The 27,582-nt window shown below is 43.7% G+C and overlaps 1 protein-coding gene across 1 annotated transcript in view; it reads right to left on the bottom strand.

Moving 5' to 3' along the window:
* TNFSF13B (TNF superfamily member 13b) overlaps positions 1–27,582 on the bottom strand; it is a 166,237-nt gene that overhangs the window by 64,843 nt on the left and 73,812 nt on the right. The window contains 2 exon segments of the mRNA XM_073556814.1: positions 2,150–2,300; positions 3,613–3,725. Of these exon segments, the coding sequence (XP_073412915.1) occupies positions 2,150–2,300; positions 3,613–3,725 (264 nt within the window).

The raw sequence follows: 27,582 nt of genomic DNA, 5'->3' as shown, positions 1-27,582 counted from the left end.
TATATGGCTTATAAATGTTTTTGTAAGTGAGCAAATTTTGCTCTTATATATGTTTTATGCTGTTTGCACGCTGGTCTGTTCTAGCCACTTTGCTTAAATCTCATTCCAGTGGTGTAATGCACATGCAATATGGATTTTGCAGCACTTAGCATGTTTTCCTAAGGATAGGTTATTAATAATGTGCTTTAAATGATTTTGATCACTTGACCTTAATATATTCGCCTTTTTTGCATGGGTCTCTTGATTTCTGAAGCACTTTGCACGTAAGTTTCCTTTTTCAGAAAATACGTTCTTCAAATACACATGTTGGTATCTTCTTTTAGGAATAGTTTTTCTGATAACCATTTTTTGTGCTGTTTTTATTCATAATAGTTTTTTTTTGTGCCTTTTGCTGCTTTTCTATGCAATACCCTTATGTTTTAAATTTTCTTGGTGAATTAATTTTAAATGTATTTATCAATCAACATTTTTGAAATTTTAAATTTTCCTTATTTATGCCTCTTTAAATCCCTTTTAATGAATTGGGACTTTGTGTTTCATAATTTTGTGTGAGGTTAAACTATAAATTCTAGGATTTTGTGATATAAATTATTAAGGTAAAATAACTAATAATATTAGTGTGCGCTTGGAACACTCAAAGAAGAGGGAAATCTAAATTAGGTGGTTATAGAGAAAAAAAAAAAAAAAAAACCTCTTATAAGTGCTCTTTAGGTAGCTGGATAATAGCGAGAAAATAGCAATTAGTAATAGTCAATTGTAAGGCCTCAGAAGAAGTGCTTAAGGGAAAAAGAATATATATAGATGCTGGTGGCAATCTTAGTTCCAACCTGAACAATCACAAACTAAAAAGGCATGAGTGAGGGTAAAAATCTGAAATCACTGAACAGGTTATATACTGCAGGGTAATTCTCCCTGATAGTAGCTTAAAAAAAAAAAAAAGAAGAAGACAGTTAGTCTTTGAAACATGTTGGAAAGTCCATTGGTCCCCGTCGCAACCACCAGGAAGTGAAACTGACGTGGTCATGTGTTGACTCACATCACGAAGGTCCTGTATACCTGGAGCAGCTCACAGACGCCGGGAGCACGAGAGGCCACTCACATCTGCTCCACAGCTGGAGGTACACTGACAGGAGGCTGCCACCGGCCGGGGCAGGCCCTGTAACTCGTCTATACCCCAGTGTACAAACCCCCCCTCTTTTTCCAAGCGCTGGAGCAAAAAGCACTATTTTAACCTGCACCGCTTACTGGAGTGAGGACTTCGCATCGCATTATCTTTACAGGTACCGCTCTCTGACTTGTGCATTTACTATTGCGGCTACTCTGCACAGCCGTTCACAGGCTGCAATTTGACTTTTACTTTTTTTTTTTTTTTTAAAGCTACTATCAGGGAGAATTACCCTGCAGTATATAACCTGTTCAGTGATTTCAGGTTTTTACCCTCACTCATGTCTTTTTAGTTTGTGATTGTTCAGGTTGGAACTAAGATTGCCACCAGCATCTATATATATTCTTTTTCCCTTAAGCACTTCTTCTGAGGTCTTACAATTGACTATTACTAATTGCTATTTTCTCGCTATTATCCAGCTACATAGAGAGCACTTATAAGAGGTTGTTTTTTTTTCTCTATAACCACCCAATTTAGATTTCCCTCTTCTTTGAGTGTTCCAAGCGCACACTAATATTATTAGTTATTTTACCTTATTTCTTTGACACCCTTGTGACAGGTGTCTTAGTGTTTGCTGCTGGAATTACACTCATACACAAGCTCCACTGAATCTCCATTTATATAAATTATTAACCCCATGGGGTATTGTCAAGAGGAAGATGAGAAACACCAGACCCAACAATGCAGAAGAGCTGAAGGCAAAATATCAAAGCAACCTAAATATGGAGGACTGCATGGCAGCAAGTTTACTTGTCTTCTTGTGAATTTGATCATCGCCTGCTGAAAAACAGTGATTTATCAAAACTACCGAATCCAGCTTAAGTGGAATCGGTCTCAGGCGCTACATCATGCTGCTCTCAGATTAGTTAGCAAACACCTGGTGATATATTCCCTTTAACATCATATACTTCACAAGGTTAGTGATATTACTATGCCTCTCTTACCTGGAAATATATAGTTCGCGTATCACCACTTATCACTTACCTCCCGTGAAACATGAATTGTTTGGATTAGACTCTGGCATATTTTGAATGCATGTAAACAGAGTTACCAAACGTGGATCATCACCCACTATGTGTATCTTTTTCCTCAGGATTGTATGACCCATAGCAAACACATAATCCCTATACCAAACCTTAAAAAATAAAAAAAAAATCATTGTTTAGTAATAGTCATACACTCCAGAAAATGTATTGTTGAAATTTTCACTCATTTATTTCTACTACATTGTTGTTTTCACTATATTATGTTATCATTAGAATATTAGTCATTTATTTTTCTGACAACAACAATTGCTCTTCTCAAAGGTCTAGTAAAATCTCACAACAGTTTTTTATTTTTTTTTAACTGTGACTTCACATGGATATAACATGATATTTTGTCATCTCCATTGTGGTAACACACACTCCCTGTAAAGATCTACTGACCTACTCTAAATTAAGTCACTGCAGTGTTTCTGTCAACGCAATAAGGAAACATGCCTTGGGATACATCAAAGGAATGGACTTGCAACCTTATTACAGAATCAGCTATATTACAGCAAGGACAAGCTAAATGCCCAGGAATTTCAGCGCAGGTGCTCGGTAATCTGAAAATGTGGCAAGGTTTGTAGAGGATACATGGAGAGCAAAGAAGTGAGTATAATGTGTTTATTTTTTATTTTTTTATAATTTTCAAGGCCTTCTCTGCTTTACAAAAATTGCAGCCATTTTGGCAAATTCAGAACGTTTGAGTAGAATTCAATTCCACTCAAGTTTATTTGCTCATCTTTACCCTACACTAAGGTAAAAGTATATCATATCGCAGAAAGGAGTTAAAGAGGTTGTCCGCTACATTCTGTGACGCCCCCACCAATTTAAACCTTGTAAAGAAGCATTTTTGTAAATACCTCTTGCTGCCATCTGTGTCCGTGAGCAGCTGTATCGCTGACTGCTCACTCGGCATCACGTGAACCTGGCTGTGGCTGTCACTGACATCCGCTGATGTCACGTCAAGTTCCTGAATATCTTGCATCACCTGGCGTGACCCAGTCGTGTGCACACATTCTGATTGACTGGGCTGTGGGTGAAGTTTCACCGCATGTCACAGCCCAGTACTCAGCGAAAGCTTTCAGCTAATGAAAGCAGAGGAGAGAGGAAGAGCCCACACTTGATACTAGGCTGTGACATGCGGTGGAACTGTGCCCAAAGCCTAGTCAAACAGGAGCATTGCGTGCAACTGGGTCACACCCAGGAGAATGCAGGAGATGTGGAACTTGACTGGACAACATATCACGTTTTAGAGCATAGCTCACCGTTTCTGAGCTAGAAAGGAAAGCTATTCTGACTGACTCAAACCATCTAATACCAGATTTTTCTAAAGGTTAGTGTATGTCTGAAGAGACAATTCCTTTAATGTTAGGATAAATACTAAAATAACATAAAAACTCAGACACAGAACATAATTACCTGGCCATATATGAAAAATATTCCACTTTCTTTTATTAACATTTTAGTTTGGCTTTCTTCAATAGCAGTTCCCAGCTTAAAACTAAGAATCCAAGGTATTAAAGTATTGTCACCTAAAATGTAATGAAGAAAAACACCATGTAATCTATGTGCTTCATTTATGAGGGTAAGTGCACATGTAGCTTTTTGGTTGTGCGGATTTTGTTGGAAAATCTGCAGGTAGATCCGCAGGACAAAAGTCCTGCGGTTTATCTGCGGATTAGCCTGCGGTTTCAAACCTCATAATAAGGTGTGAAACCGCAGCGGAAACCGCACAAAGAATTGACGTGCTGCGGATTGTAACCCGCAGTAAAACCGCGTGGAAAAATCCGCAGCATGTGCACTGCGGTTTTTTTTCCATAGGAAATAAAGGTACTGTACAACGCAGATCCGCAGAGCCAAAACCGCTGTGGATCAGCAGCAGAATCCGCAGCGTGTGCACCTACCCTTAAGGTTTAGGAAAGTGTTTTGTGTATTTTTTTTTTCACTTTGAAATGTATCTTCCTACCTGTCAAAGGTAGACCACTCAATACATTATTAAATGAGATGATGTAATACATATATAAAATGTCAATATCAATGAAAATATTTCAATATGTAACAGTCAGGATCCATTGACAAAAGGTCTTTTTTGTCACTTTTTAAAGAGAAATTGCACAACTTAACCCCGTTATCCCCCCAAGCCTTTTTCAACTTTATGATCAGGACAAATTTTACAATTCTGTTAAATAGTTAATAAATAACATTTTCCACATGTCTACTTTACATCAGCACAATTTTGAAAGTTTTTTTAGTCAGGAAGTTGAAAGGGTTAAAAGTTGACATCGAGTTCTTATTTTTACAACAAAATTTATTAAATTTTTTTAGGGACCACCTCACATTTGAGAGGCCCATATGACAGAAAATACCCAAAATGTGACAACATTCTAAACACTGCACCCTTCAATGAGCTCAAAACAAAATTCAAGAAGTTTATTGACCCTTCAGGTGCTTCACAGGAATCAATGCAGTGTGGAAGGAAAAAATGAACATTTAACTTTTTTCATAAAAAAATTACTTTAGACCCAAACTTGTTTATCTATATTTATTTAACAGGAGAAAATAGACCCCAAAATTTGTTCTTAAATTTCTCCTGAGCACACCAATACCCCATATGTAGGGGAAAGCTAATGTTTGGATGCACGGCAGGATTCGGAATGGAAGGAGCACCATTTGACTTTTTTAACGCAAAATTGGCTGCAATCATTAGCAGATGCCATGTTGCATTTGGAGAACCCTGTGTTAAATGTCGGGACTGTACACATTGGCAGGCAGGTAGCACACTTATGCAGTTTTGTACCCATGGCTCAACGCCTGAGTGTCTAGTCTGCTACATGCTTAGTGTGCTGGTCAGGCACAATTTCAGTAGTGTCAGGACTGGGGTAAATAGCCGCTTAGCTTAGCACCTGTTTTGATCATGTGTGCGGTTTGCACTGTTCAGTTACAGAGCAAGCTCAACCTTTATGCTTCCTCCCTGTGAAGGTAACAGGGTACAGTACTTAACTTTCTTAGTGCAGTACCTCTCTGTGAAGTAACTGATCTTGGTACTCAGTGTTCTGATCACACTGTGTGGCGTTAACACAGTGTGTTTAAGGTAACACTCACTGTTTTGTTTCCATCATTGTTCATACTAGCAGCAGGTCTATCTCTGCACGGTGGACCCCGGGTTGCGATTGCACTTTATTTTATATTTTATTTAGTGCAATCCACCAACCCTAACACCCTGATGTGCCTAAACAGTGGAAACCTCCCACAAGTGATCTCAGAAACTATACTCATTAAGAAATGTATCTAGATGTGTGATGAGCACCTTGAACCTCCTGGCACTTCAAAGAAGTTTATAATGTTGAGCTGTGAAAATAAAAAAATCTCATTTTTTTCCATAAAAATGCTCTTTTAGCGCAATTTTTTTCACAAGAGGAGAAAATGGAACCCAAAATATGTTGTGCAATTTCTGTTTAGTACGCAGATACTCCATATATTAGCAACAGCTACTGTTTGGGCACAAGGCAAGGCTCAGAAAGGAAGGAGTGTTAAATATTAATTATTGGATATGGACTTATTCTTACACTCAATTCTGTACTAAGCACATTGCCTTTTGCTGACATTACATATGTTATTTCTGTATTTAGCTCATGGCAACATGTCAACACCATATATAGAGACCATGTGCTCTGAGGGCCGCGTATATATTAGGTGGGGGGGCTTGCTCTCGAGGGGTCGCTCTCTTCTTTACATCCATCAGACACACTCGAGGGGACATCTTACTCGGACACTAGGACACTACGTTGAATGAACAGCTGGTATGTAACTTAATCACCACGTGTGACTTCAAGAGAAGCTTATGACAGAGACAGACACCTTTTCCATTCAGAATTCCAGGAAAGAAGGATACAAACTTTGACGGACAATGTAACTATTTTATCCATTTTGTTTTCCTGCAATGATCTTTTTTGATGAAATAATCCAAATAAACCGCTACATTTTTTTTTTTTATAAAAAACATTGTGATATTTTCTTTAAGTATCACATTTGGTAACAAGTCCTGAATAAAAAAAAATATACGAGAATAAGTATTTTTAAGAAGGAGTGACATTTTGGAACTTAAACTTTGTAAGGTCTGTGTATGTCATGTTGTGTTTGAAGAGCTCCTGATGTGCCTAAAATGTAGAAACCCCCCACAAGTGACCCCATTTTTGAAACTAGACCCATCAAAGAATTTTTCTAGATGTGTTTCAGCATCTTGAACCCACAAGTGCTTCACAGAAGTTTACACATTGATCTGTGAAAATGAAAAAAATATTTTCTCCACAATATTGTTATTTTACCCCTATTTTCCAGGACGTCCTATCCTGACAGCACAATGGGGGTTGTCCTTCCTTCATCACAGGGACAGGAAATGCACAAGAGGTTAAAAGGTCCCCTCCCACTCTCAGACTCCAGTGTTTTTCCTGTCCCTGTAAGGACAGACACGAGAGCGCCGCGGAGGAAGATAGCCGCGGCATCCAAGAGAAGCTTACCAACGGGCCAGGGGGATTGAGGTCCAGACACCAGCTCTCCCCGTCAGATGGTCCAAGGCGGCACCCCCCTAAGGGGGGTTCTCCGCCAGGCATCCCATGGAGCGCTGCTCCAGGACTTGGAGCCGCTTCCCCTCAGCGGGGCTCTCGGCTCTCGCCGTCACATGCCGCATCATCCCCAGGGCCGCATCACTTCCAGGCACCAGATGACAGCTTCCGGTGGCGTCCCAGCGTGGACGGAGCAGCGACGCAGCTGGAGCGGCGGCGCGGCTGGGGCAGCGACGGCTGAAGCGGCAGACGGCGTGAGGATCAATCGACCCACTCAAGACAAGGTAGGACGATGGGGTGGGTCAGCTGCACGGGACACCGCCATGGAAGGCACTGTGGAAACCCGGCGATCACCCTGAACCACCAATGTCTGTAAGTAGTGGACAAGATGGACATACTTAAGACAGGAGCTTTAACCAAAAAGCTCCTGTACTTTATGATAGCAAAAGACAGCACCGACTCCTGCAGCTTCAACCTCCAGGAAACCAGGCAGAACTAATACCCTTCCGTGCCAGCATGACTGCATTTGTCAAAATGCCTAGCAATAGCCGGGCAAATCACCTGGACTGACGTCTCTGCTGGGAAGGAACCTCTGCGGCTGCAAAGGATGGGAGACCGCAGAGGACAGGGCTTGAGATTCCCCCTGTGCAGTGGGGGAAACTTCACACCTAATACATCTATCCCAGGTGCTGACAAGTCCGTAATCGCAGGTCGCACGGAGCTGAGATGCGCATAGGGGTCAGATAGGAGGTCCACACTTCCGTCCCAGGATGGCTAACTTCTCAGTCTTCCACCCCACACTAAGAGGTGTTAGGCTGAGCAGCCGGCGCTAGTCAGGTGTCAGCCGCTAGGCGGCCAGGATGAGAGTCCGGTCGATCATCGGACGAGTATAAATCATTCTAGAGGAATGGGAGGACGCTGAGAAGCGGCTCGTTGTCGCCTGAGACTTCAGGCTCTCCTACCGTCAACCAGGTTAACACTTGGGATGGAGTTCCTAGTATCGACAACCCCGGGTGGTGTCAAGGAACACTTCAATTCCCTTCGAAGATTCCTCTAGCCCCAAAAGACCCAGGGACAGGCTCCTAAAGAGGGCTTGGGTCGGCAGTAGCAGATAGGCCACATCGTTTGCCAGATCCACGTATCTAGGATCAACCAGTTGGAGCAGCCACCGGCCATTCTAGGCTGAGCGTGAGTGCATTCGTCAGGTGGCAGCCACTGAGCAGCTTGAGCCTGGGCTGGGACCCGAATGGGAGACAAGCCCATGCTCGGAGGTCCGACAAGTTACAGGGGAAACCCCTAGAAGTGATTTCTTAGAGGACCTTTCCCTGGGAGAGTTGCAGCTAGATTCCTGTTGGACGCTTTGGCCGTACCGGTGTGTTTGCGGCTAGGAATAATTCTGTACCCAAAACGGCTCACCAGGCCTTATGAATGAAGATCTGGTCAGGGGTTTACCAGTTGAAAAATAAGTTAGGTGCCATACCTTTTCAGACAGGAAGGTAGTTGGACCGGTCTTAGATACAACACGGAAGAATGCCACTGACATTAAAAAACGATCCCGTGGGAAAGCAAAGGTTTTCCCTTCAGAGGTCCCGTCCTTTCCAAAGGCAGGAAGATAGAAAGAGGGTAAATCGACTCGCTGGTATCACCAGAAGGGGGGAAGAGTAGGATCCCCCTTCTCGCTCAGGACAAAGTTCCTCAACAGGCAGTGACATCATACTGGTTCTGGGGGCACCTCAAAACACTTCCTGGAACCAAGGGCTTATCCCACAGAACCAGTGGATCCTGAATACAGGTTCCCAGTGCTATACCCGCGAATTTATAAAAAACCCCAGCATGGTTTGTAGTTACAAATCCCGGCCCAAAACCCTTATAGACACTATATGGGCAGACGTAATAGATCTACTAAGATCAGAAGTAATGGTCCCGGTTCTAGGAACAGCTCCGGTGGAGAGTCGGACCATTATAAATTTAGAACCACTAAACCAAGGGATCCGATACAAAATTTCGAAATTCCCGAAAACCACCATTTCCTGAATAGATCAGATCGCCACAACAGGCACAATAGATCCAGAGGCGCATACTATCACGTTCCCATCCACGTTCACCCTCAGAGGTTCCTGCAGTTTGCACTGGAAATAGGAAGAGGATACTACCATTTTAGTTTCAGGCTCTGCCTTTCGACCTAGCTTCAGCACCCGGGGTTTACGAAGCCGATCGCCAAGATCAGGGCACACTTAAGAGGCCAAACCTGTAGGACTTTCTCAGCATCAGAGCTAAGAAAACAACTCGATGGGGTAATCGCCACGCCCGGAGACCTAGGATTGGATCCTGAACAATGCAGCCCGGTACCTGGGAAAAATTCCTGAGAGTCTCGTTAGATCTCAAAACAAGAATCTCGCTTATCGGAAGAAGGAAAGGAGGCCATCAGGAACAGGGTTCATCAGCTATGGCGAGATCAAATATCAAATATCAAAGGTCCTAGAGACCCTGACAGCATCAAATATAAAGGTCCTAGAGACCCTGACAGCAGGCATACCCTGCGTAAAGTGGAACCAGGCTCACACAGGAGTCTACAAGGAAATTCAGTCAAATAGGACAGAACAGCACACCGCTCTGGATAAAGAGACTCGACCGTCCCCAGCCCTAAAATCATCTCCGAGACAGGGAATGGGTCAAAAGATCCATCAGCCCAGGGGACCTCGGATCCTATCACCATGCAAGACTATCATCACGGACGCCAGCAGGAAAGGGGGGCCCATCTGGAAGGTACCTTCAAGGACATGGCCGGGAAGCATCAGTTCACTGTCCTCAAACTACAGAGAGCTATGAGCAGTTGGGAGACACTTAAACAAAGCCAGTTGAGTCTACAGGGCCAACTTAGGAAGGCCAGGTCAAACATTGTAACCACAGTATCTTTCCTACGCCACTGGGGGAAAGCTTCAGGATCTGGCAGCCCGCACCTTCACCTGAGCAGAGAACAGGGTTCGCTCCATATCAGTGATACACCTGCAGGGCCCAGGAACAACATAGCCGACTATTTGAACAGACAAGAAGTCTGAGCCAACGAGTGGGAAGTAAATGAGGAGACATTCATAGGCTTGCGCCATCAGTGGGGAAGCCCTCAGCTAAACCTCTTCGCGACAAGGAAGAACACCAAGCTACAGAGATTCTTCTCTCCGTCCAGCAGACCATCCAAAAAAGCGGTCGACTCCTTGAATTGGAGATGGAGTGGGGGACTGCTATATGGTTTCCCCCTATTCCTATAATACCGAGAGGCCTCAGAAAGATCCAGGGAAAGGCGAGTGACGCTAGTAATACTCTTCGGGCCCAGGCGAAGTTGGTTCCACCTCCGGAAGAAGACGGCTCAGGAAGGACCGCTCCATCTACCAACGCCAGAAGATCTACTTTCCTAAGGCCCAGTTCGGCACACAAATCTGGGGAACCTACAGTTGGCAGCATGGATCCTGAGAGAGGGATCTTAAGATCCAGAGGTCTCTCCGAAAAAGTGATCTCAACAATGCAAACCAGCTGTAAGCCCGTTACGAGGGCAATCTATCATAAATCTGGGAGAAGTTCTGCTCAAAAGGTGGTAGTATCCCCATAGATCCGTCTTGCCCAGAGATCTCTCAAATCCTTGACTATCCCCAGGCAGGATTTAATAAAGGTCTAAGTCCAAAGCACATTTGAAGTTCAGAGATCAGCTTGGAGTACTTTAATTCACCTTGGCGTCTCATCCAGGGATGGCTCGTTTTACAAAGGCCATACAGAGATTAAGACCCACAGTGCTCTGGGGGACCTAAATCTGGTACTTACCGCTCTATGCAGACCCCCATACGAGCCAATATCAGAGATAAATGTCACAAGACTTTAAAAAAAAAAAAGAAGTTAAAGAAAAAACCGTCCTTTTGGTAGAGATCTCCTCAGCCAAGCGGCGGGGTAAAAGCCAGGCCTTGTCAGTCCAGAACTCCTACATTCAACTATTCAACGATTACATGATACTAAACGGAACCCAGGATTCCTCCCTAAGGAAGTATCTCCCCAGAATTTAAACCAGGAGATAGTCCTACCCTCATTCTGCCATCCACGGAAAACAGAGTAAGATTCTTTCCCTCATTTGTCGTCAGACAAGCGGTCACATGCTACTTAGAGGCCAATCAGGAGTGGCGACAGGACGCAGAATTGTTTATCCAATACAATGGTAGAATAGGATAAAGGCACATCTACGCACACCCTGGCAGGGTGGATAAGTCAATTATCTCCTCAGCATACGACACTGAGGGATTACCTACCAGGGAGTTTAGAGCTCATTCCACTAGGGCGATAGCAACGTCATAGGCAGAGAAGGCGGGAGCCTCAGTAGAGCAAATATACTGGGCTGCCACTTAGTCTACACTTGACACTTTCTGTAGACATTACAAATTAGACACGCTAGCAGCTAACCAGACGACCTTCGGTCGGTCGTAAGATGCTAAAAGCAGTAGTCCCACCCTAAGCGAATTCCTACTTTGGTATTCCCCATGGTGCTGTCAGGACCTGAAAAACAGAGATTAGACCTACCGGTAATGTTATTTCCAGGAGTCCATCCTGACAGCACTGGTAGTTCCCTCCCGAGGATTTGTATTGGTAATAATATGCTTGTACTAAATCTAAATAAATAATAATTGCATCCATACTGGTGTGGTACTTGGAAAATCACTGGAGTCTGAGAGTGGGAGGGGACCTTTTAACCTCTCGTGCATTTCCTGTCCCTGTGATGAAGGAAGGACAACCCCCATGGTGCTGTCAGGATGGACTCCTGGAAATAACATTACCGGTAGGTCTTATCTGGGTTTTTTTCATTTTCACAAGGATAGCAGGAGAAAATGGACCCCCAAATTTGTTGTGCTATTTTTCCTGAGTTCACTGATAACCCATATGTGGTCAATAATAAGGCACAGTGCAAAACTCAGAAGGGTGGAAGTACCATTTTGTAGTTCAGATTTTGTTGGACTGGTTTGAAGATGTCATGTCACATTGGCAGAGCCCCTGAGGTGCAAGAATAGTAGAAACCAGTGTTGAGCAACTTTGGTCGGATCGGGTTTCATGAAACAAAATTTGTTTCAGATGAAACTGGTCTGACTAGGGCAAAAAAAAGTTTGAGTTTCGTCCGAAACCCGACCCCAATGCAAGTCAATGGGGAATAAAAGTCGGCATTGAGTGGATGAATGTCATCCGCTCAATGCCGACTTTTATTCCCCATTGACTTGCATTGGGGTCGGTTTTAGGACAAAACTCCGACTTTTTTTTTTGCCCTAGTCGGACTAGTTTCATCTGAAACAAATTTTGTTTCATGAAACCCGATCCGACCAAAGTCACTCAACTCTAGTAGAAACCCCTCATAAGTGACCACAATTTAAAAACTCTGGTGTTGTTGAGGGGGCAGCTCTCACAGTGTTGAGGTGGTAGCAGGGTCATTGCAGTCTGCAAGGAATGGGTTTTCAAAAAAGTACAGAATGTAGTTAATAATGACACGTTTTGGGGCACAGAATTCCAGAGGATGGGGGATACTCGATAGAAGTCTTGCAGGCAATTGGGGGAGGAGCATACGATTGTGGAGGGGCATACAAGTGTGGTGGAGAAAAGATATAAGGGGGAGACAGATTGTGAACAGCTTTGTAGGTCAGCGTTAGTAGATTGAAGTGGATACGTTTGGGCATTGGGAGCCAATAAAGAGTTTTGCAGAGGGCAGAAGAGGAGGAATAGCTAGAAGAGAGGTCAGGTCACAGATCTAAAGACAGACGGGAGAGGTGTCAGTGTTAACAGGAAGGCCAAAGAGGAGGATGTTGCAGTAGCCGAGGCTGGAGATGATGAGTTCGTGCACTAGTAATTTTTTAGATTGGGGGTTGAGGAAGGGACAGATTCTGGAAATATTTTTGAGTTGGAGGCGGTAGGAGGTGAAGAGGGTTTTACTGTGTTTTGAAGGACAAGGCAGAGTCAAGGGTTAATCCGAGCCAGCAGACTTCAGGTACAGGGGAAAGAAGGATGTAATTTATTGTGATAGATAGATAAGGTAGATAGCTGAGATGGAGGATGATGAGCTCAGCTTTGTCTATGTTGAACTTTTGCAAGTGAGAGGAGAAGTAGGAGGATATGGTTGACAGGTACTCTGGGATTCTGGACAGCACAGAGGTGATGTCTGGGCCAGAGAGGTTGTGTCTTCAGGCCAAAGGTATAGATGGAGAAGAATAGGGGTCCCAAGACAGTGCCTTGAGGGACTTCGATAAAGAGAGAGGATGGGATGAAGAGGTAGTGTGGGAAACACTAATTGTGTGGTTAGAGAGGTAAGAGGAGATTAAGGAGAAGCCAAGGTCTTCAAAACCAAGGGAAGAAAGAATCTGTAGTAGGAGGGTACGGTCGATTGTGTCGAAGACAGAGGACTAGAGAAGAGCGAGCACTAAAATGCTCGGGTGCTCATTTCTTGAACCCAGCAATTCCTAATAGTCACATGCATGCTCATTTCGAGTAACGAGTATCATGGGAGTCAATGGGAAAGCCGAGCTTTTTTCTGTTTGGGAAATGTGCTGAATGGAAGGAGAACAGCATGGAGAAGATCTTTGGAAACATCTCTGACTCCCAGATTGCTTTTGAGAACAATGGTGTCTTACTTGTACTCTACTTTAAGGGGTGACAATAAAACATTCCAAACCGACGAGAATTTGCATTGTACAAAAGTTAAAAAAAACATTTTTTCCTGTAAAATGACTTTTATATAGGGAAAACTTAAAAAGGGTTTACAAAAAATACATTTTTATTAAAAAATAGGACATTTCAGTTTAATTTATGAAGGTAGCAAGAACTGCCAAAATTAGGGACTCAGATACGCCAGTATTAGACATAAAGGATGGCCTCTTACACATTCCGTTCAAATTGTCATGTATTGGTACTTCTAGACTCAAAAAGGCTATGCACTTATATACCAAGGAAATGTACTCCAAACCATGGAATAGTCTATCGGTGAGCAATATAATACCGATAAGGGTATGTGCATACATTCAGTAAAATTTCTAGACCATTTCTGCATCCCTTGGTAGAAAAAACACAGCTGCAAAAAAGAGAGTTTTTGCCCTGCGGTTTTGATTGATTTTAGTGAAGTCAATGGTGAAAAATGTGTACAGAGAATTGGCAAAAAACGCGACAAAAACACACCAAATATGCAAAGTGTGCACACAGCCTTATATAGCAATGAAATCTACTCAAGAATATATAAAAGACTAAGGATGAGCAATATGTTATACTGATCAATTTTTTGAGGCTTATATAACACTGAAATCTTACCAAGAAGATGTGGATGGATGAGCAGTATAATACCAATACATTTTTAACAAGTTTTTTGAGGGTTATTTACCAACAAAATGTACTCCAGACCATGGAATAGTTTGAGTGAGCAATACAATTTGAAATAAGTTTTCTTAGGCTTATATAGTAGCAAAATTTACCCAAGAATGTGTAAAAGTCTAAGGATGAGCAATATATTAAACAATGAATTCTTTAACAAGTTTTTTGAGGGTTAGTCATATACCAAGGAAATGTACCCAAGAAAAAGTATTACTGTATGGATGGGCACTATAATATCAATACATTTTTGAAAAAGTTTTTAGAGTCTTAGGTAGCAACAAAATGCATCCAAGAAGACATAATACCCCATGGGTGAGCAATATAATACCAATAAATTTGTAAATAAGTTTTTTGAGTGTTATATACCAAGTAAATGTACCAGAGAACATGTAATACTGTATGGCTGAGAAATGTAACACAGCAAAATGTTTACATTTTTTAGTGTTGTAAATCACAAAAATGTACCCCAGAACACAGAATAGTGTATGGGTAAGAAATATAAACAAAAAAAGCAAAATTTTTAGCTTTTTTTGTATTATATACCACGAAAAATGTGATAGAAAGCACGTAATACTTTATGAATGAGTAATCTATTCCAGAAATATTTTTCTATGCTTTTTTTGAGTTTTATATACCATTGTAATGCAATAATAACCTTGTTAAGTTGTATAGATGAGTCATTGAATCCATAAAAAAGTTGAACGTAATTATTTTGAAAGTGTACTTTATATACTTATACACTCATAAAGACTTTGCAGAAAGTACAAAACCAGACATAAATTTTGAGGTGGTTCATCCATAGACCCCTGAAAGGTAACAACTATCAGGCCTCATTTAAATATTTTTGTAGTTGATGTACTCCTACACTCATAAAAAGCTTTGCACAAAATGCAAAGCCAGGAAAAAATTATAAGCAGGGTAATACAGTAATTCTTTTCAGGTGTCCACTTCTTCTCCTTTCTCTTGAGACTAGGGGGAACTCCTCCACTTTCTTCCTGGAGCCCGATTTACAGGTGCCTGGGCTGTAAGTGACCAGGCTTCAGGTAGTGCCAGAGCTCCCATTGTATAGAAATGGTCAACAGCCCTCTGTGTCACTTGCACCATCTGCTGCTCACACATAGAAGGTGGGGAACCCCAAGGACAGTACGATCTCTCTGGGGTGGTAGTAGCCCTCTCTTGAGCTGGCTCAAGGAGCCCCTCCCAGGCACAATCATTCCTCAAGAAGGATTTATCATGCTCGCTTCCTTCTGGGATCACATCCACTACAGACCAGCGATGATGACCCTCCATTTTGATGACCATAACCCTAGTTCCAGCCATCTGCTCTTGCAGCCTACAAGACAAGTGTTCCATCTATACTGCCTGATGGTTGAAAGAGTTGTGATGATGGGTCACAAACTCTACAATGGACTCACTTCTCTGCTGACGGTCATAAGTAACTACCATCCCATGGGATGTCAACGCTTGGTACTGTACGGCTAACATGTCCAGACCGGGTCCTGGCTCACCGCCTTGTCTCTTCCAATCAGCCTAGGTCCCACACTCCGCTCACCAATTCCTGAATCATGTCTCTCACATCTGCTGTCCACAAGAACCCCATGGGTAAAGGGTTAGGGCTTGGTCCGGGATAACGGCCAGATCAGGAGCACATGTTCCTGCCACTGTTGCTTTTGTGCCTGCTTCCTCTGGCTCCAATATTCCTCCTGTCACTCCCTTGGAAGTCTCACGTGCTTCTGCCATCTTTGTCGTCCACTAAGCAGGTTACACTGTATGTATGACTAATATATGACTCTATGGCTGAGAAATGTAACCCTATAAAAAAATGTAATGCTTTTTTGTTTTAAAGATCACAAGAAATGTACCCAATGCCACAGAATAGTGAAAGGATGAGAACTGTAATCCTGCCAATTTTTAACGCTTTTTTTAAGAATAAGATAATATCTCAGAAATTTAGCACAGACCATGGAATAGAGTATGGTAAGAAATGTAATACAGCTAATTTTTATCAATGCTTTTTTGGAGTGTTAGATAATATCACAGAAATTTACTCCTGACCAGGGAACAGTTTTTGTATGAAATGTAATCCAGCCCATTTTTTAACGCTATTTCGTAGTGTTATATAATGTCACAGAAATTTACCCCAGAACACAGAATAGTGTATAAGTGAGAAATGTAAAGCAATTCATTGTTTAACACTTTTTAGGAGTGTTAGATATCATAGAAATGTCCCACAGAACACATGAAACTGTATGGCTGGGAAATTTAAGGCTGCAAAATTTTTTAGCACTTTTTTCCAGTTTTATAGTTCATAGGAAATGTACTCCAGACCACGGAATAATGTATGGATGAGAACCATAATCCTGTCAAGTTTTTTAATGCTTTTTTGAAGATTTAGATAATATCACTGAAATTTAACCCAGATCATGGAATAGTATATGGTAAGAAATGTAATCCACCTGATATTTTTAGTGTTTTTTGTACTGTTAGATAATATTACAGAAATTTACCACAGACTAAGGAATAGTGTAAGGGTGAGAAATGTAATGCAACTATTTTTTTTACTACTTTTTTGGAGTGCTAGAGATCATAGAAATGTGCCACAGAACACACAAAACGTATGGCTGAGAAATTTAAGACTGCAAAATTTTTTAATGCTTTTTTTAGTTTCATAAGTCATAGGAAATGATCCCAAGACCACGCAATACTGTATGGGTGACAAATTTAAACCTGCTAGAGTGATATATATATTATATACCGTATATACTCGTGTATAAGCCGACCTGTGTATAAGCCAACCCCCCTAATTTTGCCACAAAAAACTGGGAAAACTTATTGACTCATGTATAAGCCAAGGGTGGTGCTGCACAAGGGTTAATGGTGGTCTAAAAAGATGCTCCATAGATAAAGACCCTGATAAAATGCTGCAAAAGGGTTAATGGTGGCCCAACAAGATGCTCCAAGGATAAATACCCCCATATATTTCTGCACAAGGGTTAATGGTGTCCCAAGTAGATGCTCCATACATAAATACCCCCATATGCTGCACAAGGGTTAATGGTGTCCCAAGTAGATGCTCCATACATAAAACCCCATATGCTGCACAAGGGTTAATGGTGGCCCAAGTAGATGCTCCATACATAAATACCCCCCATATGCTGCACAAGGGTTAATGGTGGCCCAAGTAGATGCTCCATACCTAAATACCCCCCACCTGCCGCTGCTGCTATAAAAAAAAAGACATACTCACCTTTCCGTCGCTGGGGGCCAGGTGCCGGTGAAGCCGCTGGCTCAGGCCCCCGGCACTGGCTATATTTACCATTCCCAGTTTCATCGCTGTTTCCTGGGTCCTGTGCAGTGACGTTAGCAGAGGGCGCACACTGACTACGTAATCATGCCCTCCACTAAATGTCACAGCCAGAGGACCCGGAGACAGCGATGGAACGGGGAGCGGTAAGTATTGCTCTGCTCCCCCGTCATACTCACCACCCCCCTCCTGGCGCCCGGTCTCTTCAGCCCCTGCTTCCAGCATGATGTCGGCATCCCAGGCTGTTCCTGCATTCAGCGGTCAAGTGGTACTGCAGCCGCTCATTAAATATGTGCATATTCATGAGTTTAATGAGCGGTACCACGTGACCGCTGAATGCAGGAACAGCTGGGACACAGATCATGGAGGAAGCAGGGGGCTGCAGAGACCATGCCAGGAGTGGGGAGTTTGGTCTCTGACACTCCCTCTCCCCCGCCGACCCCCATATATGACTCTCGTATAAGCCGAGAGGGGGACTTTCAGCCCAAAAAAATGGGCTGAAAATCTCGGCTTATACACAAGTATATACGAGATATATATATATATATATATATATATATATATACACACACTGTATATATAAATCATCCAGAACACAGAATTGTGTATGGGTAAGAAGTTTTACCAAGGAAATTTTTTAATGATTTTTTAAAGGGTTATATAACACCAAAAAGTAACACAAATCACCTAATGGTTGATGGATAGTGATGAGCGAGTATACTGTATTCAGCCTGTCGACAAGTCGCAAATCATGCAGATAAGACGACGAAAACTAAATCTCCGAGCACGCCAAAATACTCGGTGGACACCCGAGCATGCTCGGAAAAACCCGAGCAACGAGTATACTCGCTCATCACTATTGATGGATCAAAGTATAATCCATTTTTTAATCACCCAAAAAAAGCTGAAGATATATATTAGCTAATAGACTGCACAGCCCTAATCCCTGACTACAGACTGGATTCCGTCACTCTCTCTTCTCCTGCGATTCTCTCTCCCTCCCAAGACTAAATGCAGCACCAATATCAACAACACAGGCCTCTGATTCGCTATACTGTGCACACACACAGGCATAGACAAGAACACTCTACCTCCAATATGAAGTGTCACAGAGTTATGAAATTGCTTCAGTGTGCAGAACCGGGACCCTGATGATGTCACACAGCCAATCACATTAATGTCACAACCAAAATCGCTACAGAATTACAGTGACGCAGCAGCAAGCCCTGCATGCATTTTGGCTGTGTAACAGGGGCCAAAAATGTGGGGTGGATTTGCGTTTTATATAGAGCACCGCCCATTAATCGCCGAATAACGAGTACATCCAAGCACTGTGATACTTGAGTGACAAGCGAGTTTCACCAAGCACGTTGACTCATCTCTACAGAAGACAGATCTAAAAGGAGGAGAATAGAGAAATGCATGTTAGCTTTGGCAGTAAGTAGGTCATTTTTTTCAGCTAGAGCAGTTTCAGTGGAATGGAGGGGGATGAGACGGATTGAAGGTTGTCAAAGAGTTGGTTAGATGAGAGGTGAGGGAAAAATATGGTGTTGACGTGCTTTTTGAGGAGTTTGGAGGTGAACGGGATCATTGATATGGGTCGTTAGCTGGATATAGAGGTCGGGTCGAGTGATGGCTTCTTCAGGATAGGTGTAATTGTGGCATGCTTGAAAGCATAAGACAAGGTACAGAAGTTAGTGATAAGTTGAAGAGACGGGTTAGGGCTGGGATAAGTGTGGAGTTGAGGTTTGGAAGGAGGAGGGATGGGATGGAATGCGATTGTGGTAAAGTGTATTTAGGAGAGGAGATGAATAAGCTCTCCTTCAGTGATGGTGGGAAGGAAGGTTAATGTGGGAAGGCAGTGGTCTGGTTTACACATGACTTTTCATGGTTGAGTAGTAAAGACTTGCCTGATTTGGGCAATCATGTTGTTGAAGTGTACAGCAAAGTCTCCGGCAGAGATGAGGAAGGTCGGAGGGGGCAGTGTTGGACAGAGTAGGAAGTTAAGTGTTGAATAACTATTTGGGGTTGTGGGATGAAGAGGATATGAGGGGTGTGAAGAAGACCTGTTTTGCAGAGGTGAGGGCCAACTTGAATGTGAAAATTGCTTGTTTAAACGCGGTGAAATCTTTCTGTGAATGTGTTTTTTCCAGTGTCGCTCTGTAACCCTGGACACTCACCGAAGCTTTTTAGTGAGGTTAGTATGGCAGGGCTGTCTACTGATTCATTGCACTGTTCAATGGATGAGAGAGGCGACTAAGTCAATACCTGATGTGTGTGTAGTGGGTCGCCCTCCCAGGGCTGTGGGGTACTTGGTCCCGGGCCGGTGTCAGCGGGATATGTCACAGCAGCGGTGACCCGGTCCGTGGGCCTGGGCACCCAAGTAATGGGGGAGATTGGTGGAATTTAGTTGATTAAATGAATAGTTCGTGACGCCACCTGTGGTGTTCGGCAAGTGAGATGTTAAGCCGACGCTGCATGCAGATCCTCTGGGACTGGTGGTGTGGTGCAGCCAAGATGGTGAAGCTCCCCACAGGTGGAGCTGTAGTCCCAGGGCAGTGTAGATGTAGGTGTAGAGGAGAGGCACAGGCGGTGTAGAAGCTGGTACCCCGATGTAGTGGTACAGGGTATGTTAGCGCAGGATTAATTGGAGGACACCAGGGCATTTAGTTCCAAAGCTTTACTCACAGTCTGTAGTACACACAGATGCCTGCCTCTGTGCTGTGTCCTCCGGGTCAGGGACTCAGTCAACCTTCAGGTCAGATGGAATGCTCCCTTCCAACACTCCGCCAACATGTGCCTTTCTGAACGTCTCCTCTTATTGCGCCTTTGGTGTGAAGTACTCCTAGTACTGAGTTACACTGGAGTTCCTCCTGATAGATGTTCCCAAGAACCATACTTGTACGGCAGACAGCTGTAGCCTGCTTCAGGGACTCCTTACTCCTGAGTCCCAGCTCACTATCCAAGTTGCTGTTGTGCCCCCAAGTCTTAGATGGGAGTAGTGCATTTACAGCTCACTACTCCACCGGTGTCTGCTGTAGGACCATTAGTATCCATACAACCTCGGGGACCGGGCCCCGGCCTTGCGCTTAGAACTTCTAGTCAGGGTTCTCTCCTAACCGACGTACTCTGCTTCCTTTTACTCCTTCATTCCGTACTAGTCTCTCCTTCTTATAGAAGATCAGGTTTCTGTTCAATGTCTTTCTCCTTCTTTCCTTTCCTGTGCCAGCAGACCCAGGTCACTGAGGTCTGCTGCAGCACCTCCTTCCTCCATCCCTCTCTCAGGGATCTTCTCTCCTCACTCTCCACTACTGACTGACCGACTGACCTGAAATCCTAAACCTTCCCGCTCTTTTATGTATTCTAACTCCACCCGCCTCCCAGCACGTTTCGTGTTCCAAGCAGGGAGCCACCAAAGGTGCTCTGCTACACTCACTCCAAGCAGGGAGCCGCAATGTGGCTTTGCTGAACTACTGTGTTGTGTGGGATGCAGGTGTTGGAGCGTGGTCAGGAGCCTCCAACCTACCTGGATGGTGGGTTACCACACCTCAGGAGGAGGTGCAGTACCTCTGTGGCAACTGAATCCTCAGGGGCGCCACAGTAGCATTGTAGAAAACAGTGGCGCTGTATGTGTTGTGGAGTAGGGATATGGAGGACAACTGTAGAATAGTTAGTGTATGAGTGTCAAGGTGTGCAAACTTCCTGCAGGGATGAGCTAGATGCTGGACTTCAAGGGCAGGTGGAGATAGGGAGAGAATGTAAGTAGATGGTGGTCAGATATTGGGAGAGGTGAGGTAGTGAGGTTAGATAGAAGGCAGGTGAAGATAAGGTCTATTGTATGTCTGTCTGTGTGGGTGGCTGAAGAGGAGCACTGATTGCAGCCAAGAAATGAGGCAAATGACAGTAGTTTAGAAGCTGCTTACTGCTGGGTGTCAGTGGCGATGTTAAATGGAGGTGATGATGATGATGGTGGGAATGCCAGCAGAGAGAGAAAGTGTAGAAGTTAAGTAAGAATTGGTCAATGAAGGTATTGGCCGGACCAGGGGTTCAGTATTTGACGGCCACTTGTAGGGACTGTAGATATGAACAGAATGCACTTCAAAATATGCGATAAGGAAGGGTGGGGGGTGAATTGGGCTGAATTTGTGAATGTTAAAAAGGAGAAGACCCACTCCTACATGTTTATTGCTAGGGTGAGAAATATGGGTGAAGTGAAGTCCACCATAGCATCGGGGGTTAATGTCAGCTTTTTCCCCGCTGGCCTGCTGGTGTAATTATATTGCTGCTGGGTCAGCTGATGTGGGTGGTGATAACTCCCACCATCCTTCAAGAGGTCACCTGATGCATCAGCTGTCTGTCGGCATTAGAGCAATCTGCAGTGACCAAGTTGGAGAGCGGGCTCTTTGGGAGCAGTGGTGCTAAAGCTGAATACTTTGATCTGGTGTCTTTATCCTGCTGTGCGGTGCTTTGCAGCAGAAAGCTAAGTGTTGAATTTTTGTTACCTTGTCCCTTTGGTGTCTGTCACTTCCCCTATGTGTTTTATCTGCAGAAGTGAGGCTAGTGCTCCTTGCCAGCCAGTGCACTAGCCAGGGCATATCTAGGTGACAAATTGGGATGAGGTATCCTGACGTCGGCAGGGGGAAGGACCTGCATAGGGTGTTAGGTGAGAACAAGGACAGGCTCAGGGTGGAGCTCAGTAGGTGACCTTCCTTGACTCCCTATTGTTAGGGTCTACCTCTCCCCTATTCCATCGGGTTTGTGTTGTTGTGCCATTTGGTGACGGACTAACCGTTGGGTCGGGTCACACTGGTCAGTCACGACATGACAGGGAAGCTGGGTTGGAGGGTGTTAACCATGTTTCGTTGAGGCCAAGGAAGGATAGGTTGTTAGAGGTGAAAAGGTCATGAATGAAGTGGAGCTTATTGGAGATGGAACAGGCATTCCAAAGCGCTTCGGAGAAAGGGACTGGCCTAGTGGGGGTCAGGGAAATGGGTTTTATATTTATTATGTTTCCAGAGAGTGAGCATTCATAGGAGGGAGAAATATTGGAGGTATCAGCTGTGAATGTCCAGTATTAAGAGATATCTCACCAGCTTTTTAGGAGAAACAAGCAGAGAGTAAACAAATGGAAGAAGGAGAGTGACCAGCTTGTTTTGTATTTTTGTATGAGAGATGTAAGATTGAGGAGCAGACCAGCAGATAAGGTGCAAGTAGGAAGGTAAAAGCGAGGTGAGATAAATATTTTTTTGGAGAGTAAGGGGGTTTGGGAATAGTGCAATGCAGGGGCGGACATATCGCCGATTCAACCGGTGCAACTGCACCAGGGCCCAGAGCAGGAAGGGACCCCAATGGACATGGAAGCAATTAGGTGAATGTCAGCCGGCGGCAATAGTACAGCTAACAGGAGTAAAAATGCCTTTGACAAATATCTGCATTTTAAATATTAGGAAATCAGCATAATAATTCAATAGCAGACACAAATAGATGGACAATAAGGACAATCGCAATCTACTTAGGGAACAAACTGAGCAAAGCTCCAAAAAGGCGACTATAAGTCCAAAGTAAAATCAATAATTTTTATTATTAATACAAATCCAGATACAAGTGGGGGGAGTGGACTATAACATGCGAAAACCGCACACCGCATGGATAACAAAGGGTTGCTGTACAATCAGAACCTATACAATAAGAAATACATGCATAAAATTACTAAATTATCACAATGTGCATATAGTGCATGGCAATGTATGGCAAATAAGAGTGCACCGCCAAAAAAATGTCTTATTCAGGCTCCATCCATCAAGTAAACAACTAAATACACAGGTCATTATCAGATAGCAGGTGGTCATTCACCATGGTAAGACAGGTACAGTTGTGGCCAAAAGTATTGACACCCCTGCAATTCTGTCAGATAATACTCAGTTTTTCCTGAAAATGATTGCAAACACAAATTCTTTGGTATTACTGTATTATCTTCATTTAATTTGTCTTAAATGAAAAAACACAAAAAGAATTGTCCTAAAGCCAAATTGAATATAATTCCACACCAAACATAAAAAAGAGGGTGGACAAAAGTATTGGCACTGTTCGAAAAATCATATGATGCTTCTCTAATTTGTGTAATTAACAGCACCTGTAACTTACCTGTGGCACCTAACAGGTGTTGGCAATAACTAAATCACACTTGCAGCCAGTTGACATGGATTAAAGTTGACTCAACCTCTGTCCTGTGTCCTTGTGTGTACCACATTGAGCATGGAGAAAAGAAAGAAGACCAAAGAACTGTCTGAGGGCTTGAGAAACCAAATTGTGAGGAAGCATGAGCAATCTCAAGGCTACAAGTCCATCTCCAAAGACCTGAATGTTCCTGTGTCTACCGTGCGCAGTGTCATCAAGAAGTTTAAAGCCCATGGCACTGTGGCTAACCTCCCTTGATGTGGACGGAAAAGAAAAATTGACAAGAGATTTCAACGCAAGATTGTGCAGTTGTTGGATAAAGAACCTCGACTAACATCCAAACAAGTTCAAGCTGCCCTGCAGTCCGAGGGTACAACAGTGTCAACCCGTACTATCCTTCGGCGTCTGAATGAAAAGGGACTGTATGGTAGGAGACCCAGGAAGACCCCACTTCTTACCCTGAGACATGAAAATGCCAGGCTGGAGTTTGCCAAAACTTACCTGATAAAGCCTAAAACGTTTTGGAAGAATGTTCTCTGGTCAGATGAGACAAAAGTAGAGCTTTTTGGGCAAAGGCATCACCATAGAGTTTACAGGAGAAAAAAAGAGGCATTCAAAGAAAAGAACATGGTCCCTACAGTCAAACATGGCAGAGGTTCCCTGATGTTTTGGGGTTGCTTTGCTGCCTCTAGCAATTGACTGCTTGACCGTGTGCATGACATTATGAAGTCTGAAGACTACCAACAAATTTTGCAGCATAATGTAGGGCCCAGTGTGAGAAAGCTGGGTCTCCCTCAGAGGTCATGGGTCTTCCAGCAGGACAATGACCCAAAACACACTTCAAAAAGCACTAGAAAATGGTTTGAGAGAAAGCACTGGAGACTTCTAAGGTGGCCAGCAATGAGTCCAGACCTGAATCCCATAGAACACCTGTGGAGAGATCTAAAAGTGGCAGTTTGGAGAAGGCACTCTTCAAATATCAGGGACCTGGAGCAGTTTGCCAAAGAAAAATGGTCTAAAATTCCAGCAGAGCATTGTAAGAAACTCATTGATGGTTACCGGAAGCGGTTGGTCGCAGTTATTTTGGCTAAAGGTTGTGCAACCAAGTATTAGGCTAAGGGTGCAAATACTTTTTTCTGGCCCATTTTTGGAGTTTTGTGTTAAATGATCAATGTTTTGCTTTTTGCTTCATTCTCTTTTGTGTTTTTTCATTTAAGACAAATTAAATGAAGATAATGATAGCAAAGAATTTGTGTTTGCAATCATTTTCAGGAAGAAACTGAGTATTATCTGACAGAATTGCAGGGGTGTCAATACTTTTGGCCACAACTGTATATGACGCCTAAGGCCGGGGTCAAACTGGCGAGGAATATGGCCCATTGAGAGGCGCTAAAAGCACGCATTAGACACGGACCAATGATTCTCTATGGGGTCCCTCACACCAGCCGTATATTTCTCATCTGTATTCTACGCTCCGTGCCAATCGCAGCATGCTGTGATTGGCAGCGTACTACGGCCGTAGTATGCCAATGCAAGTCTATGGGTGCGCAAAAACAACGGATTACACACGGACCACACATGTGACTTGCGAGAAATACGCACCAGGTGTCTTTTAGCAAAGCCGGCAATTCAGTGCGCTATACAGTAAACTCACACTGAGAGTTTTAATAAAGAAATGAAAGAATAGATATATACACATAGAATATATATATATATATATATATATATATAATTTTTTTTTTTATTTTTTTTTTGGCTCTGTTCTATTTCATAACAGAACTCAGTCCAACCTTTTGGAGAGAGAAACTGGCTCAGATACCGAGCCCATCATAGATCCTGGGTCTGTAGGGGAAGAGGTGGCTGGCCCATCTTCTCCCCCTCCAAGAAGCATGGGGGAAGATTCCTCTCAGGAAAACCCAGTGCCTGCACCACATACCCCACCACCAGGACCACATCCACAAGCAGGACCGTCTGCTGCTGCACCATCAGCCATACAGAAGGAGCAGGGCAACATCAGCAGCAGCCCAACTGCCCAGATCCGGGGCTCCCCACAGCCTACTGAACCATCCCGGCGAGGAAGAAGAAGGCGCCAGATCCCTGCCCAAAATACCCGTACCAGTGTTGACACAGGGGTGCTGAACTATCTGGCTAGAGTCAATAATGATGATGGCGAGGAGGCATACTCATGCAGCCTGGCCCTTTATCTTCGTGCCCTTTCCCGTGAGGTGAGGCTACGTATTCAAGGATGCTTTCAGATCCTGCTTGATGCAAGCACACACCCCGATACCCCATATGAGTTATTTGAATATCTGGAGAGGTGGCAGCATTCCCCCAGGAATCTGATGCGCCTTAGACACCACACACACATGCTTGCTCAAGCAGGCTATGAGGATCCTCAAATACGTGGACCTACACCTCACCCCCTTCCTCCCCCTACCCAACCTTTCCTACAGCAGCCACCCTCACCAATATAGCCACTTGTTGCCACCCAGTGTTGGAGGCTGGTCCCAACCTGGTTGGAGACGACATGGCTATTTTGGTGGGTATGAGGCACGGGCCTACCAGCCCCAACAAGAGGCCCCTCTCCAGTATCACTCTGGCCAGTACCAACCACAATCCCAGGAGGCAGTACACCACCCACATTATGGGCAACAGTATGCCCTCACACAGGGTGATGGCCAAGTTGGGAAAAGTAGCCAGCAGCAAACACAGGCTGGTCTTCCGCCTTCTCCTCCCCGACCTACCAAAATTTATAATGTTGCCATTTTGGTATTTGCTAATGGTTTTGTGGTTGTTTTATTTGTCAGAAAATGTTATTTGTTCCCAATTTTCACATCTGCAGAAAGGACAATTTGGCCCATTGCCACATTGATCATACGGCAATAATGTTTTTCCAAAAAAAACAAATAAGGCAAAAGTAAACATTTAATATATAATATACTAACGGCGCGTATATTTTTATTTTCCATTGATTCACAGCACGACTATCATTTTGTTTAAAAGTAAACATTTGTCTACTACATTTTATGTCTCTGTCTCAATTCTAAAAAAAAATGGTGTCAGCATACTAACATATGCTACCAATGCAATTAAACAGTCCTTGAATCATAAGGGGTTTAAATATATATATTTAGACACACATAAACCAAAAAATTATAACATAGACACAGCATGCTCTTGCCAAGATGTTTCACCCTCAGGTGATGTAAAGTAATTTGTGAAAATATCACGCACTTTGAGCAAAGAAAGCGGTCTACGTTGAGGGTTGATAGGTCGTCTCCCCCAATGCACATTGTCAGTCCCACGCACAACACCAGCAGAGGAGGAACAATCATGTATCCTGGTGAAGTTATGAAGAACGACACATGCTTAATTACTTCATATACATTTTGTTCACTCAGCTGAATGGCAGACTGGAGTACCCGCCATTTGGCACAAAGAATGCCAAAGGAACACTCCACCAGTCACCGAGCACATGATAGGCGCAAGTTAAAAATTCTGTGCCGGTGGTCCAGGTTGCGCCAGGGATATGGCCTCATGACATTGCGCGTTAACTGAAATGCCTCATCTGCCACAAGGACATAAGGGACTGATTCTTGAGTGGAGCCTGGTAGCTGGCGTGGTGGTGGTATATCCAACTGGTTGGTGCGTAGCCACCGACCCATAATGGAAGTATTGAAGACTCGAGAGTCTCCCGTCCTTCCATAGGCCCCAATGTCGACAATTGTAAACTTGTATTGAGGGTTGGCCAGAGCCAACAATACAACAGAAAAGTATTGCTTATAATTGAAGAATTGTGAGCCAGAGTTTGGCGGCTTACGCACCCGGATATGTTTGCCATCAAGGGCCCCAATACAGTTAGGAAACTGGCAGTCCTCCTCAAAGTCCCTTGATATCCTCAGCCAGTCTTCCATCCTGGGCTCGGGCACGACGAGTTGATGTAGTCTTGACCATATTTCACTACATGTCGAC

The sequence above is a fragment of the Dendrobates tinctorius genome, unplaced genomic scaffold (assembly GCF_039654945.1).
Source record: "Dendrobates tinctorius isolate UK_male_01 unplaced genomic scaffold, ASM3965494v1 ptg000240l, whole genome shotgun sequence".
Lineage (NCBI taxonomy): Eukaryota > Metazoa > Chordata > Amphibia > Anura > Dendrobatidae > Dendrobates > Dendrobates tinctorius.
Note: the sequence above shows the minus strand (reverse complement) of the source record. Positions and strands in the feature narration are given on the sequence as shown.